The 17,576-nt window shown below is 45.2% G+C and overlaps 1 protein-coding gene across 1 annotated transcript in view; it reads left to right on the forward strand.

Annotated features, from left to right (window-relative positions):
• Nucleotides 1–17,576, forward strand: part of LOC117365453 (thioredoxin-like) — a 44,603-nt gene that overhangs the window by 12,595 nt on the left and 14,432 nt on the right. Inside the window, exon 2 of the mRNA XM_033955954.1 lies at nt 9,329–9,433. Coding sequence (XP_033811845.1) covers nt 9,329–9,433 — 105 coding nt within the window. The remainder of the gene's footprint in view (nt 1–9,328; nt 9,434–17,576) is intronic.

The following is a 17,576-nucleotide window of genomic DNA, read 5'->3' on the forward strand; positions in this document are numbered from 1 at the left end:
AGAATATTGCCGCTTTCTTTATTGTTATAATTTTATTTGAGTTTTATTTTCCTGTTGATTTTCTCAAGAAAAAAAAAGAAAACAAAAAACGCAAAAAACTTGTATGTGAGGCTGGATCAATGAAAGTCATAATAATCGGGCAAGCCGAAGCTCAATGTGAAAAGAAAAACTCCTAAAGCTGTGAAACAAAAGTCAATCCCTCAATTCGAGTTTCGCAGTATCTCGTTTCCTTAGGAGGGGAAACCTAAAAACAAAATACAATTTAAACAAACCACTCATCAACAATGCATTCACTCTAGGTTTCTAAAATACATTCTCTTAAATTCAGTAATTTTAAATACCTTATTGCAGCTTCTATCACAAAGATACTGGATCAAAATGGTCCGTCTTTCACACACCCAGAGGGCGGCTACAGCTGAAAATTTAAATCTACAACCAAGCAGAAATGTCAAGCTCAGCAAAACGAACATTGGAGAAAAAAATGGCACACATCCACTACAGCTGGAACCAGTCGATCTCATTATTTAAACCCATAGGAGTCAAAGTATGCCAGTTAAAAATAAAGTGCTGTTCTTTTTCTTTTTAAAAAAAATTCTTTATTTATAAATTTTAACAATTTTGACAATCTTAACTGTCAAAAATGAAAAAACTTTTTGTTGACAAACATTTATCAATGAAATATAACATAATTTCACAAAAGAAAAAGGAAAATGTTTTCACAAGAAGAAGTAGGTAGTCGACAATATATGGAGACGGAGTTAAACATTTGCTGAAATTTAAGTCCAGAAAACATAATAAAGAAAACTAAAGATGAGAATAGGTGGCTCTCGAATTTTCCTAATTGAGTTAGATAACTTCAACAGCAAACTCATGTTATGGTAATCGGTTACCCCAATGGCATACTTAGGGGGAAAAGGGGGGGGCAGACCACCCCAGGTGCATGCCATAGGGGGGTGCACAGTGGTCCGGGTATGGAACGTCTTGCCCTACTGTTGAGAAAGACCTGCACCTCAGTGCAGCTGCCGGTGCACCCCCTCCGATATACTTGCTTTGGAGCAGAGTCAGCAGCCGCGCTGAGATGCAGGAAGGTCCAGCGATGAGTATGTCTGCCGGTTCTGCTCTGGAAGAAGTAAGTTACGTCAGAGGGGGTGGACCCGGCAGACGCAGGGAGTTGCAATGACTATGTCTTCCGGGTCCACCCCCTCCGACTTCCGGGTCCACCCCCTCCAACGTAACTTACTTCTTCCGGAGCAGAGCCAGCAGACGTACTCATCGCGGGACCTTGCTGCATGAAGGGAGCAGGACTTCAAGAGTGGTGGAGGGAGAAAAAAGAGGGAAGGGTGGTACTGATGGAATTGGTGTGCAGGGAAAGGGAAGAGAGACATAAGGGGAAAGGATACTGGATGGAATTGGATTGGAGGGAAAGAAAGGGGGTAGATGCTAATTGAAGAGGGGTGGATGGAGAGAGAAAGGGCAAGCATTGGATGGTAGTGGGGAGGGTAGAGGGGGAGCCTATGCTAGATAGAAATGCGGATGGGAGAGATAAGGGAGCAAATTCAGGAAGGAAATGGGAGGAGAGAAAGAGGGGAGCAAATGCTGGATGGAAGTGGACAGAGAGAGAAGAAGGAACTAGATGGAAGGGGTAGAAAAAGGGCACATGATGGAAAGAGGGGATAAATAAAAGGAGGGCACATGAAGGGAGGGAAAGGATTGAATTAGTGAAATACTGGAGGGGGTGAGGGAAAGAGGTGGCGAGCTGTAGGTAAACAGTAAAAAAGGAAATTGAAGAGAGGGTAGTAAGAATGTAATCTAGACGGATGCAGAAAATTAATTGAAAAGGAAAATGAGGGAAAAAAGGGAAAGGGATTGCAGAGGAGAGATGTGGGAGGGGGAAGGAGAGGAGAGAGATGCCAGACCAATGGGGGTGAAAGGAGAGATGGAAGGGGGAGGCATACAGTTTCTGGAAGGGGCATAGAAGGAGAGACGATGCCAAGTAGGGGCAGAGAGATGGCATACAGTGGATGGAAGGAAGAGAGTAACAAGAAGATGAGGAAAGCAGAAACCAGAGAAGACAAAGGTTGAACAAAAATTTTCTATTATTTATTGCTTTAGGAGACATGTGTCACTGTTTCTGTGGTGTTGCATTGTATGCAGAGTCCAGCTTCTTGCTGGTTCAATTTAACCTTTGTCTATGTATTTCTATCTTATCCCCCCTATTACAAAACTGTGGAGCGTTTTTTAGCGCCAGCTGTGATGGTAGCAGCTCTGATGCTCAGAATTCTACCACCATGGCTAAAAACCACACTACAGCTTTGTAAAAGGGGGAGGGGTTAGTTTGTGATTACATATTCCATACTAAGCGAGGGTGTCTTCTGTGTTCTGTGTGTTCAAAAGCCATGGTTTTCTGTTAGGATTGACTGCAGGATTGATCTGTACTAGTCTGGCTTGTTTAGTTTTACAATGGGTGTACTGATGTACTGCTCACTGCAGTATATAAGATGCTGCCTTTTCCTAGGTATACTCTTGTGTGACGTTTGGATTGTTACTAAAAATCATGTTTTTCATACAAATGGGTGTGTGGGTGTGTATCAAAAAATGATGGGCCCCGGGTGCCACATATGCTAGGTATGCCACTGGGTTACCCTTTAGCGGAAATAAATTTTGATAGGTGCTATGGTTCATAGAAAACATATCTGTTTTCCTTAAAGGTCAAAACACATTTACAAGGGTATCTCAGAACAAATGTTGCACCCAACTGGAGTATCTGAGGTCTCAAAATGAGGAACTGTTTCCTTCTCTTCTGGGTTGGACGAGATACATCTGGATACATTCTTATTACATTTGATAAAAAGGGAACATCTTTATATTTGAAAAACAGGTTAAGCATCCATTCCCTATTGGCATCTAAAGCAAATTGTACCAACAGTGTTGCTGACACCTGAGTCTCAGTATCCGATTTCTCCAGGAAATTAGATAAGTCCAACTATCAGCAGACAAATTCTGTTGGATAGGACTTTGTGGCTTTATTCTTCTAGGTAAATAATACATTTTAGAGAGAGGTGGATATAAGGCTTCTGGCACTTTCAAAATTCTGTTCAAATATATTTAAACATAACTATTGCTGTTATTGAAGTTTGTTTAGGAAAGTTAATAATCCACAAATTTGATCTCCTAGTAAAATTTTCCAGCATTTCCTGTTTAATGTGCAAACTTGCATTATCTTTAACCCAGGTCAAAGCTTGTGTCTCCAAAGTTTTAACTCTAACTTCTATTCCATCTAATTTATTTTCCAAAGTCAATGTCCTTGTCTTTAATTCATGGCTTTCTGAAAGTACCGTTGTGCACATTGTAGAAAGTTGCTCCATTTGATTATCCAGAGAGATTTGTAAGTTAGATGTAGCTTCCCAAATCGTTTCCATATTGAAGAGCTTTGGCCTCTGTAAGGGATCAACCTCAGTTCTAAGGCCCATAGTATAATTCATAGTACCTGTTGACCCAGCTACAATTTTTGAGATAACCTGGGTATGCTGAAGTTCCCCCGCCGACTGCATCGTTGACTCACAGTGCTCCTGCTTCCATCCAGGGCCAGCACTCGCTCCCTGCTGGGTCAGCAAGGAGACATCCTGCGTCGGGTTAGCATCCAGCCACTCCTCCGACATTCCAGGGTGCGCCGGCAGGCTCTGCTCATCCGGGGACAGTGTGGCCGCCTCGAAAGAGAGCTCGCGTGCTTCAGCCTGCACGCTCTCCCCAGCCGAGGAATTCTCTTCCGGCAGTTGTGCTCGGGAGCCACGCTCCACAAAAGCATCCATTGGGCCAGTCTGGACTGCAACGGGATCCTCCGGGAAAATCTGGGTTTTTAACTTTCTCTTCACCATAGAAAGGTAGGAAAAAGGAATCCAAACTGACTATGGCAGTGCCTCCATGGAGTCTCAAACCACCATCTTGGTTGAACTTTGTCCCCTCTCTCTCACGAGGGGAATTCTCCAACGCTGCTCTTTTTCTAATAAATATTGAGTAATATCCCTGGAAAAATGAGCAGCATGAAACAAAACTGTGTATTTCAAATCATCCAGCCCATGTCCCGCCTCCTTCAAATGAGGCACCAACAGGGCTGAGCTAGGCCACATCGAATACTGCTGAGATGTTCTGCAATTCTTAATTTAATAACACGCTTTGTATGGCCAATGTACTTTTGACTGCAGGAACACACTATACAATACACTACAGTATTTGATCTACAATCAGTGCTAGTTTTCAAGATGAACCTTTTTCCATTAGACCCGGGAATATCCATTACATACCTGCAGTAAACGCACCAGCCACACAGCTGATGATTACGAGTATGATCAGTATCAAATCTATTAAAGCGATAACATCTCGCCCAGATTGCGGCCACGAGTGAACGCAAACTTAGGAATATCAAGCATGTTAGAATGAACTTGCAAAAGAGACCAATGCTTTCTTATTATCTGGCACACTTTTTGACTATCAGGGGAATAGGGTGAAATACAAACTTAGGGATTCTCCCTGTTACCAGAAAGAGTGAGTAACCAATCCCTATGACAATTTTTAGCATGCCTTCGTGCCTTTTTTTTTTTTTTTTTTTTTTACTGTGTTGTGAGGATAACCCCTTTCAATGGATTTCTGATACAATACTGTAGCTTGCTTATGAAACTCATGATCCTCCGAACAAATTCTTCTAAGATGTAAAACTTGGCCCACTGGTATACCATCACGGAGGGGTTTTGGATGGAAACTAGAATACTGTAACAATGTATTTCTATTGGATGGTTTGTGATATAGAGTGGTTTTTAGCTCTCCATTATTGTTACTAATTAAAATATCCAAAAAGGATATTACCTGAAAGGAGATATGATACGAGATTTACAAAATCATGAGTGAGGTACAACAGGTAAATAGGGAACAGTAGTCTATACCTTCGAACTGTACAAGGAGTAGGGGACACTAAGCGATAGCAGATTTAAAACAAATTGGAGAAAGTATCTTTCAATAAGCAATTAAATTGTCAGACTGTTGCCAGAGGGTCAAATGTAGTTGAGTTAAAAAAAAAGGGGTGTGACAGATTCCTAGAAGAGAAGTCTACAAATATTAGCCAAGTAGAATTCATAATGTGTACCATCATCGCTGGTTGGGAAATTGAAGAACTGAATCTATTCTTTGGGGTCTGCAGATGAACTGTGAGTGAGTGAGTGGTGGATGAATGATTTTTATTTATGTAACTGGCCCCCTTCTGGACCGTTAAAGATAAGTGCTGCTATGTTGATTCCCACAAAGTTATTTTGCTTGAATGCATAATGTTGTTTTTGTAATTAGAGATTTTCATTATATATAAAAATGTAGTGGAAGGTTTTTGGTTAATGATCAATAGTGAGTGGCAAGATTAAATATATATTTGATTGCCACAAACGTTTCCAGACTTAGGAATCTTTTTTTTCCCACTACTTTGAAAAAACATGGAAAAAGCAGCATCTCATATGGGAAATCCTAGCAGATCATCACATAGGTGTCTTAAGGAACCAGATGGGTGGGCTGTAGCAGAGTTTCTCAACTTCTTCAAGCCAAGTACCCCTTAAGTCTATCAAATATCAACCGAATTATCCTGCCCAAGCTTTGCCCTTGACCCCACCCCGATAATAATAGTACTAATTGTAATGCAATTTCCTCCATTAATTTTTCTTATACACGCAATATAACCTTATTAATACATACTGGTAACCACAAAATTAAAAAAAAACTGACAAATTTCAATCACTAAATTGAAAATAAAATTATTTTTCCTACCTTTGTTGTCTGGTGATTTCATGAGTCTCTGGTTGCAGTTCCTTCTGACTGTGCATCCAATATTTCTTTCTGCCTCCTGCATGTTTCCTCTCCTCTGGACCTCATTCCCTTCCTCAACCAAAATCTCTCTCTGTCCCTCCATGAGTCCAACTTTCTTCCTCTTTTCTCTACCCCTATGGGCAACATGTCTCCCTCTCTCTCTTACTGTTCATCTCTCATTCCCTCCCTTGCTGCAAAGGGTGTGGGGAAAGAGAGAGAAAGATCTAGGGTGCATCTCTGCCACCCTCTCAACAGCCACATCCAACATTTCTCCCTCTCTCATCCCCCGGATCATGTGCAGCATTTTTCACCATTGCCCACTAACCCTATGCCCATTTCTCCTTCTATCATCCCTCTCCAGCACCAAGCCACATCTCTATGTCCAACATTCCTTCCCCTTACATCCCTTTCAATCTGTCCCTCTGTTCTCTTTCCACCACCATATCCAACATTTCTCCCTCTCATCCTTCTCTTCCCCTTGTATCTCTTCCTCAATCTTCTCTCTCTATGCCCAACAGTTTTCCTCTTTCTTCCTTTCCCCACGTGCACCATCTCTTTCCCTCTCACTCACACACTCATGCCCAACAATTCTCCTGTTAGCGCTTCCTCCCTCCCTCCCTTCTGCATCCCGAGTTTGTGCCCCCTTCCTTTCTTCTGTGTCCTGAGTTTGTGCCACCCTCCCTGTACATTAGATAGATTGTGAGCCCGCCGGGACAGATAGGGAAAATGCTTGAGTACCTGATTGTAAAACCGCTTAGATAACCTTGATAGGCGGTATATAAAATCCTAATAAACTTGAAACTTGTCTTTGTCCCAAATTCCCTCCCCTCCTTTCTCCCTTTGTCCCACAATCATGTCCCCTCTCTCTCTTACTTGCTACAATGCCTCGCTCCCTTCAGGGTCATCCTGCTTGGCTGTTCCTTCCTGCTTTCAGCCACACAGGGACACGTCGCGGGCAGCAGCTCTTACACGCTGCACGTGGATGTCCCACATGCCTTCCCTCTGATGTCAGAGAGAAGGCTTCCAGGTCAGCCACATGCAGCATGCAAAAGCCACTGACCGCATGTCAAAGCAGCTCCTGATTGGTGAGGCCTGACTTTAGTAAAGAATGAGGCAGTCAGAGCATACCGCGAGTGATTTCCTTCACTCGCTGGTGCTCCGGCTGCCCTCTCCTGCCTCTCCAGTTACCCTCTCCTGTCTCCCCTGCCTAAAAAACGTATTAGCTGTTTTTTGACATTCGCAGGGTTTCCTGGAACGGAACCCCCGCAAATGTCGGGGGGAGTACTGTACTTCTTCACATAAAGGGTGGTGGATACATGGAATTGCCTTCCAGCAGTGGTGCTAGAGATGAAGGCTGTACCTGAATTCAAGAAAGGATGGGAGAAACACAGAGAATCTCTAAAGGAGAGGAAGGGATAACAGAGATTAGTAGTTGGTATAGCTGGGCAGACCAGTGAGGCCTTATGCTCTTTATCTGCCATCGTTTTCTGTGATTCTGTGTAAACACTACTAGCTAATAAATCATGATACCCCTGCAAGCACATATTTGTCTTCAAGCCTTCACATGCCGGATTATCTCTGAAGTCACATACAAAGGGGTTCTTTCTCAGTCCCCATTACAAACAAATAGTAGTATAAAAAAAAAGTGCTACTTTTCAATGCCGTTTCTTTACTACCACAGTAAAAGGCATGTCTGCTCTTGATGCAACAAATTAATGGTACGTAATTGCATCAGAATTTAAGAAAGGAATCTTGTCAAAAGGAGTGCTCGGATGGGAGTAAATAAGGTGAGGTAAGCTTGCTCCTGCACATTTTCATTACCGTACTTGAGCATCTCTTTATTTTGGTGAAAGGTGTGTATCAGTGTATCAATAGAGCCTGGAGCACAATACCTAGCTGTTCCTTTAGAAACATAGAAGGGCATAATCAAAACATAAGTCTGTTTGATTTGGGCATATGGTGCTAGACGCCCACAGTCGGCAGTGGGAAAATGCTCATTTTTGAAAAATACGTCTACAATATATATATATATATATATATATATTTTGAAAATCCTCTATCTGGACATCCAGGCCATTGGGCCACCCAGATCGCCAGGACATTTATCTTTATACCACATTTTCGACCAAAATATTGTCCAAGTCCCAAATGCCCAGAATAAGACCATTTGGACATGGAAGGGGCCAATCTTGTAATGGACTGGTCACCCAGACATGGCAACAGAGCAGTGGGACACCTTACAGGGCACTGCTGTGAACTTCACAAAAAGAGTGCCAGATAAACATCTCACCAGAACTCCCTTATAGGTTATGATGAGCTCCCCCCGAAACCCACAATACCCACCTGTCTACAACCCCAATAGCCCTGTATGACAGTAGAGTAGGGTTTGGAGGGGGGGGGGGGATTGGTGGGTGCACATGGTCCGAAGGGCAAACACAAGCAGGAAATTTAACGAAACTGCAGTGATGTGTCAAACAGCAAACAAAAAAGAAAACTGCAGAGATGATGTACAAGATGCCAAGTCTTTAATCAATAAACAGTTTGTATCCAAAATATGGTCCAATTGGGTTAAAACCGGGACCCGACATGGTCCGTGTTTCAAAAAACACTCCTTCCTCAGGGGCCCTAAGGGTATTAAAACCACATACCGGGGAACCATACGGTATACAACTGGATGGAAAAAAAAACAATTTGGTAGACTGAAAAACGAGTCAGGTTAGGTCCTTCACAGTGCGATATAGAAAGCGAAAGTATAACAACACATACCTATTTTAAAAAAGGTTTGGATAATTTCCTTAAAAGAGAAGGCCATGGGCCATAGATGATTGAGCGGGATAGGAGCGTTGCCCAAATGCTCCTGACTAATCAGCACCTGGCTTCAACATGGCTCCTCTGACCTCTTATCAGCAGTTTCATTGAACCACCGCTCGGGATGAACGTGCATTAGGATAAAAACTTGTAGTGTAACTATGACAAATTGTAACCTGTTAACTGTATATTGTGTATGTTGACCTGTAACCCGTCCTGGGCTCTTTGGGAAGGACGGGATAGAAAACAAATTAAATAAATAAATAAGGCTACAAATCCAAAGTCTGCAGTTGCTCTGTGAATTGTTAGAATTTCATGTATCCCCCACATGGCCTGTTCCAGTTTAACTCTGGATGTGAAGACCTCATCCTCCTACTCCCACCAACCAAATATAAGCTAAATTGATTTATTTATTCCACATAAATATAGTACCGAGTCTCTTGAGTAGTGAGAAAAAGGAAGGTGGAATGATAAGTATTAACATTCTGGACACTTTTCATTATGCAAATTTCTATGCAGGCTGGATTAATTCAAGTGATTAATCAAATTGTGTAAGCACATTTTTATAAAATCTTTTGCTGTTCTGAGTATCATCCTAAAGATTACAGGCAAATCATATGTAAAGGAAAGCAGTACGATTGATTGTTAGGAGACTTGTTTTTGTATTTCTATTTTGCAGGATGAATTTGACCAAATCCTCAAGGACCAGAGTGAGAAACTAATAATCGTAGATTTCACAGCTGCATGGTGTGGACCATGCAAATTGATTGCTCCATATTTTGATGTAAGTTGGAAATGATTTGGAGAAAAAAATGTGACAATTGACTCTAAAGCTTTTAGGCCACTTCTTGTAGAAACTGCAGAGAAATGAACTAAAAACAAGCCAAAATGTGTAATCTATTTCATAATCTACTCCCCAGGAAAGACAAATCTTACATTTCAGTTTCTAGCTTCAGAGAAAGGCCAATATTTTAACTCTTTAATTGGCAGATGATGAAATGGCTGCTTTACTGAAGGAATTTTTTTTAAAAAACCAACAAATTTTTAGATTGAATCAGGTTGGGCAGACTAGATGGACCATTTGGGTCTTTATCTGCCGTCATCTACTATGTTATGTTGTGTTAAATGTCGAACGAGTGCAACAGTGCCAAGTAAACAGGCATTTGTAGATGCAGATTTCCCATAAGACGTTGAAAAATAGTACAATATAGCCACTAAGTTCAAAATTTTTTTTGCAAGACCTTCAGAAGTGCCTCTCATGAGCTACCAACTTTTGCTTCATAAGAATCTGTGAACTCAAGTCGTCATCAGATTTGCTTTATATTTTTCGTAATACTTCTTGCATTTAAATCAACTGCGACTTATAATAAACCCAATTAACGTCCCATATATTTCATAAGTGCTTTAGATATTGAAATTTACAAGTTCAATTGTGAGGGAAGGGGGGGAGGAATTTTATAGTTATGTATTGTATAAGTATTGATTATTTGATAGGTAATGGGGGGAAGGGTGGGAGTTAAGTATTTATCACTGTTACCATTGATGATTATTAAGTGATATAGATATTGTTAATTTGTTTGGACATTTTATCACACTTATTGTAAATTTGAAAATGAATAAAAAAGAAAAAAAAAAAAGAAACTTACTGCCTCTTTTACAAAGCCACGTGGCAACAGCCCGAAGCCCTTTAAATCTCTATGGCAGGGGTGTCCAATGTCAGTCCTCGAGGGCCACAATCCAGTCGGGTTTTCAGGATTTCCCCAATGAATATGCATGAGATCTATTTGCATGCACTGCTTTCAATGCATATTCATTGGGGAAATCCTGAAAACCCGACTGGATTGCGGCCCTCGAGGACCGACATTGGACACCCCTGCTCTATGGGCTTCGGGGCCGTTAGCGCGGCTTTGTAAAACAGGCCGTTAACTTTTATCATTCTTGCTTTTAGCCCTATGGCTTCTTCAAGTAAGTCCCCGTCCCCCCGGTCAATTTCACTCCGCATCATCCCAACTCAGTTTTCTTATGTCAAAAGAGCCATAGAAACACATGTTGCTTCTGAGCAACAATGCCAAATAAAGGGTTAAATCAATACAGGGTGTGGGCATGTACCCAGCAGTCCTCGTGTGACTGATTAGAAGCTAATGTAACTCCTCTTCCCCATACACATAGGGCTTCTTCTATTAAACTGCGCTAGCAGTTTGTAGCGCGGTGAGCCGTGCTGCTCCTGATGCTCATAGAGTTCCTATGAGCATCGGGAGCAGCGCGGCTCTCTGTGCTAAAAACTGCTAGCGCAGTTTAATAGAAGAGGGGGTTAGTTTTGAAATGTAGTTACAACTAAGGACCAAATTCTATATATGACGCCTAAAAAATTGGTGCCGAAAAGGTTGGTATTTAGCCTCCAGATTTAGGTATGATTTATAGAATCACCCATAGCACCCATCCGTGTGACTAACATTTAGGCATAGGTGTGTATGACAATAAAAACCAAGCCTAAATGCCTGGGCCTTAGTTGTGTGAGGATCTAAAACAGTGCACCCAGTGCATAGTAAAGGCGGGGTGAGGAGGCAGACAGCCCCGGGTGCCATCTTGGTGGGGGCGTTGTCATCTCTCTGCCCCTCAATGCCACGCTCTTGCCCTGGAGAAACCGCTCGCACTGGCGAAGATTATAAGAGGTATGGGGGTGGGGAGGGATGGCGCAAGTGTGGCATGGAAGGAGAGTGGGGGTGGAGTTGGCGCAGAAGGAGGGGGTAGAGAGGAGGGATCAGGAGGCAACCATGCCCCCCAGGCGTCTCCTAACCTTGTTACACCACTGAGTGCGCCGAACTTTTAGGAAGGCTTACAGCCCACCTATGCTCTTCCCATAGCCACGTCCCTTTTAGAGATCCACGCACTAGAGTTTATGAGCATCACTTTATAGAATAAGCTTAGAAAGTTTGTGTGCATATATTCTAATTAGTGTCAACAATTTCTGGTTGATTGTTTAACAAGCCTATCAGCGCTGATAATTGCCAATTAAGTTGCATGTGCAAATTGGCAATGCATACGGAAAATCGGGTAACCCTACCTGGAGGCATCTCAGCCAATCAGGTTATCGGGATATCCACAATGAATACTCATGAGAGAGATTTGCATGCAGTGGAAGCAATGCGGCCCCATTCCCTTCTGCAGCACACCAACTTGCTTCAAGGGGCAATGGGAGTAAAGGGAGCATGAGGAATCCCTTATGCAGCTGTCTATACCAATACGTTGCCAGCTGACCTTTTAGCAGTAGTCTCATGGTACTATCACTAGAGGTCAGGTTTCTACTGCAAGATTACCGTATTTTCACGCATATAACGCGCGCGTTATATGCGTTTTTACCTACCGCGCATACCCCTCGCGCGTTATACGCGTGAGCACGGTATACAAAATTTTTTTTACATAGTTCCCACCCCGCCCGATGCCCGATTCACCCCCCCCAGCAGGACCGCTCGCACCCCCACCCCGAACGACCGCTCGCACGCGCTCCCACCCGCACCCGCATCCACGATCGGAGCAAGAGGGAGCCCAAGCCCTCTTGCCCGACCGACTCCCCAACTCCCCGACAATATCGGGCCAGGAGGGAGCCCAAACCCTCCTGGCCACGGCGACCCCCCCCCCCCCCCCCCGCACTACATTACGGGCAGGAGGGATCCCAGGCCCTCCTGCCCTCGACGCAAACCCCCCCCCCTCCAACGACCGCCCCCCCCCCAAGAACCTCCGACCGCCCCCCCCAGCTGACCCGCGACCCCCCTGGCCGACCCCCACGACACCCCCACCCCCCTTCCCCGTACCTTTGGTAGTTGGCCGGACAGACGGGAGCCAAACCCGCCTGTCCGGCAGGCAGCCAACGACGGAATGAGGCCGGATTGGCCCATCCGTCCCAAAGCTCCGCCTACTGGTGGGGCCTAAGGCGCGTGGGCCAATCAGAATAGGCCCTGGAGCCTTAGGTCCCACCTGGGGGCGTGGCCTGAGGCACATGGGCCCAACCCGACCATGTGCCTCAGGCCACGCCCCCAGGTGGGACCTAAGGCTCCAGGGCCTATTCTGATTGGCCCACGCGCCTTAGGCCCCACCAGTAGGCGGAGCTTTGGGACGGATGGGCCAATCCGGCCTCATTCCGTCGTTGGCTGCCTGCCGGACAGGCGGGTTTGGCTCCCGTCTGTCCGGCCAACTACCAAAGGTACGGGGAAGGGGGGTGGGGGTGTCGCGGGTCGGCTGGGGGGGCGGTCGGAGGTTATTGGGGGGGGCGGTCGTTGGAGGGAGGGGGGTTTGCATCGAGGGCAGGAGGGCCTGGGATCCCTCCTGCCCGTAATGTAGTGCGGGGTGGGGGTAGGGGGTCACCGTGGCCAGGAGGGTTTGGGCTCCCTTCTGGCCCGATATTGTCGGGGAGTCGGCGGTCCTTCGGGGTGGGGGTGCGAGTGGTCCTGCCGGGGGGGGGATGTATCGGACGTCGGGGGTGGGGCATCAGGCTTTCAGGATGGGGACAGACCTTCAAGGGGGACAGGCAGACCTTCAAGGGGGGACAGGACTTTCAAGGAGAGTCGGGGTGGCCAGAGGAGAGTCGGGGCGGGCGAAAGGACAGTCGGGCTGCATGCGCGGTATACCCGTGAGCGCGGTATACAAAAGTTTTTGTACATAAAATCGTGGTTTCTGCGCGCTATACCCATGTGCGCGTTTTACACGGGTGCGCGTTATCTGCGTGAAAATACGGTACTTCACCTGCCATTGTTTTGATATAGTCAGCTGCTGGGGCAGGAATGAGTGGGGATTGTTCCTGCCCCCAGACCCCTTGGGTTGAGGAAGGGTAAGTGGGCCACTCTTCAAATTCACTTTTGAATAAAGTGGGGCTGTAGGGAAGGGGGATAATTAAAATGTTTTAGCCCCTTGTTGGGGTAGGGGAGAGGGCACTAGACCCACTTGGAGGTCCTCTTGGGTAGGGAATTTAGGTCCTGTGACCCTGTAACTGACCGGAAGGCTTGGCGGTGGTTGACTGTGTCTCTTTCCCTGAAGAGTAATGTGAGAGTGTGTGGGGTGAGGGTTTTCAGGCTCTCTGAGCCTGGAGATACTGTAGCCTTAAGAGGCAAGCTGCTGGACTCGCTTCTGGCACGTTTTATTTATTTAATTCATTTTTAATCCCGTTCTCCCCAAAGAGCTTAGAACGGATTACAGGTAAAACATACATATTATGTAGTTAACAGGTTACAATTAGCCATAGTTACAGTGCAAAGTTTATCATGATAAGTTTTTATCCTAATGCAACAGTTACCAGGATCTAGTACCAATATACATTTCTTTGTAATCCATCGGTCATGGGCAGGGAGGTTAGGTGAAAAAGTATGTTTTTATTGCTGTCATAAAGTTGAGCAGTCCTTTAAGGGATCTGATCTGTTTGAGGTAGAAATCCTTCCTCATTTTCCAGCTGGAGTGAGAGCTGATGTAGGCACAGCACATGGCAGGTCTGTCTAAGTACAGTCTGTTACTGCCTATGGGAGACAGTGGGTGGGTCAAAATTTGGCCATTTTGAGGGGTTCTGGGGCTGTCCCAAGGGTCCCCTATCTCTAAAATCTTAATTTGAGCTTTTTTAATAAATAAAAAAATTAAAAATTTTTATTTTAGCTCCATGGGCTGTTTTTTTGGTGCAGAATGCTACTGCTTTGACATCTATCTTTAATTTTCTGATTTAATTTTAAAAGCCTCTCTCTGTCTCAAAACACTCAGGGCTCCTTTTACTAAGCCACGTTAGGGCATTAGCACTCGGAATAGCGTGTGCTAAATTGCCGCATTGAGCTGGCATTAGTTCTAGCTGCGTAGCTTAGAAAAAGGAGCCCTTATATTTTGCGTAAAATTATGTAGGATGTACTTCTTGTGTTTTAAACCTCCGTATCTTGCCAGATTTGTGCTGGAAGAGCACTTCAAAAGTATCCTTGTGCCACTTGCTGTGGGGCGCATAAGAGGGCAGGAGCTCTGGGCTTAGCCTCTCTCCAGTCCCTCTATGGGCTCGGAGTCACAGAAAGCTCGAGAAATGGGGTACAAAGCTCTTAGGGAGCCTGCTTTTAGCAACTCGGTGTCAATTGCGAAGTGCATCTGTGTGGACACTTCAGACTCAAAGAGGAGAAATGAGGTAAACCTACAGAGGTCCCCTTGAGCATCCAGGTCAGATCTTTGACCCTGAATTTGTGACCTTGATGTATGCAGTATACCAAAAAAATATAAACGGTTGTTTGAGATGGAAAGGATTAGTGAATCAGGGTGTAACACAGGGGTGCCCAACGCGTCGATCGCGATCGACCAGTAGCTCAGGAAGGCAACGCGAGTCGATCGCGGAGCCTATCCCGGGCTCTGTGATAGACTCGTGTTGCCGTCCTGATCTACGGGCCGATCAGCCTTCCTCTCCAGTTTTCTTTCTCCCTAGGGCCTTTTAGCTGGGCGATCCGCCCAGCTGTCATCTGCCGCTGCTGAACAAAAAACCGGGTCCTGCCTTCGCGGAAACAGAAAGTAGGCAGGACCCGGCAGGAAGAAGAACAAATGCTTGTCTCCCGCATTAGCCCGTAGCGAACGCTTGCTTCAGGGCTCTCAACATGTGCGTGCCGGCTTCTCTTCTCTTCCCTCCGAAACCGGAAGTTATGTCCGGGGGGGGGGAGGGGAGAAGGGAAGCCGGCGCGCACATGTTGAGAGCCCTGAAGCAAGCGTTCGCTACGGGCTAATGCGGGAGACAAGCATTTGTTCTTCTTCCTGCCGGGTCCTGCCTACTTTCTGTTTCCGCGAAGGCAGGACCCGGCAGCATTTCCCCTAATAGGTCGATCGCGATCTTGGGCTGATCAGCCTTCCTCTTCCCGATGGCAGAATTGACGTCAGGGAGAGGAATGCTGGTTGGCCGAAGCAGGGAGAGCTTGGGGCCTGTTATTGGTGGCGTTTGGGTCCTGGTCCCCGATGGCAGTGGCAGTGGCTTGGGGGAGGGCAGGGAGAAAGAAAGAAAAAGGGCAGGCAGGGAGACAGAAGGAAAGAAGAGAAACAGAAAAAAATGAAAGGGAGGCAGAGAGAAAGAAAGGGCAGGGAAGAGGAAGGAAAAGTTGGGGGGAAGAAATGAGGTCTGGAGGAGAAGAAGCATACAGGCTAAAAGAAGGGAAGAAAGATTGTATGCACAGTCAGAAGAAGAAAGTGCAACCAGAGACTCATGAAATCACCAGACAAGGTAGGGAAAATGATTTTATTTTAAATTTTGTGATCAAAATGTGTCTGAATTTATATCTGCTGTCTATATTTTACACTATGGTCCCCTTTTACTAAACCACAATAGAGATTTTTAGCGCAGGAAGCCTAGGAGTGTCGAGAGCAGCGCTGGGCATTCAGCGCAGCTCCCTGCACTAAAAACTGCTAACGTGGTTTAGTAAAAAGGGAGGGGGTGGGTATTTGTCTACTTTTGTATGGTTGTTACTGAGGTGACAGTGCATAGAGTCATCTGCTTTGACCTCTTTGAAAACCCTGGAATAGGAATGATGATTAACATTTTCTATGCGTACAGTGTGCGTTGTGTTTTTTTTAAATTTTATTGTTGGTAGATCATTGTGACTTGGTCATTTAAAAAGTAGCTCGCAAGCCCAAAAAGTGTGGGCACCCCTGGTGTAACAGATCTGCTTACCAATACAAGAAATAATGGACTCGGGGTTAATGGCTGCACTTGGAGGGACCTGGAAGCAATGTCCTGTGGTTCTGGGTGTCTTCCATGGGGATTGTTTTGGCTGCTGTAGAGATATCAACTGATGATGCCTAACGGATCTTGCTATATCCTGTATCATCAGCTGAATATTTCTTGAGTAATTATGCTGCTGGCAATTTCTGTTGTGAAAATTGTAAGCTCGAGATTGTACCTAAAGAGAAGTAAGTATACAGAGTTTGTGACTGTAACCTATGAGAGAATTTACTGGGGAAGAACTTTGGAATTTGGGGATAGAAATGGTGGGTGTTACGTAAATGGGCTTGTAAAAGGAGAGAATATGTTAGATTGTGAAGACCAGCAGTAAGTTTCCTCAGTGAAAGCAGGTTGGACATTTGCTCTTGGGCCAGGGATTATGTTTTATGTTATATATATAGCTAATCCTTTGAACTGTGTGTTGCAGCTCCAAGAGGCTTCAGTTTTAGGAACAAGAGGAGACTTCTTTCTTCCTTTTTGGGGTCCTGAGGGGCAGAAAGAAGATCATTCTTCAAGGCCCTTGTTCTCTGGATGTTAACCCCACACTTCCAGTGTCTCTCATCCTTTTTTTCCAAGGCATTCGGTCACCTCCAAAAATCCAGTGTCCGTGCCAGAAAATTATATAGTATAATGTTTTGCATTTTTGTGCACTAATGAGCTACTTTGCATGATTTTACATTGTAGCAGCTCATTTAATGCCAAATTTACAAAAGCACTATGCTCCATCATCTGGGAGGGGTGGGGGCGAGGAAGGCTCACTTTTTTGATAGAGACAGATGTGCATGTGTAACACATGCACATTTGCTCCAATTAAAAAATAAAAAAGGTTTCCTGCCTTGAACAGCTGCTTCAGGGCTTCCCCTGCAGCTCAGCTGTTTAGGATTCTCTGCACATGTGTTGAATCAGTTTTCCAATGATTGGCAGGGCAGGATTAGGGCAGATATCTGACTCAACTCATATGCATAGGAAACCTTTTGAGCATGGATCGCTGTTTGGAAATTGGCCAAAAAAATCAGCCAATCAGAGTAGAGAATGACACGGTGGCGGTTTACCCACGGCCACCGCATTTTAGCCGCGGGTCACCCGCCGAAAACGGGGAAGAAAACTAGCAGTCGCTGCGGCGACGGGGACAAGGCCATTCACCGCCCGCAGGGCGGTGAATGGGTCTTGTCCCCGCAGTGAGGCATGAAGGATCGCGCGGTCCCCGCAGCTCACA

The sequence above is a fragment of the Geotrypetes seraphini genome, chromosome 1, assembly GCF_902459505.1.
Source record: "Geotrypetes seraphini chromosome 1, aGeoSer1.1, whole genome shotgun sequence".
Classification (NCBI taxonomy): domain Eukaryota; kingdom Metazoa; phylum Chordata; class Amphibia; order Gymnophiona; family Dermophiidae; genus Geotrypetes; species Geotrypetes seraphini.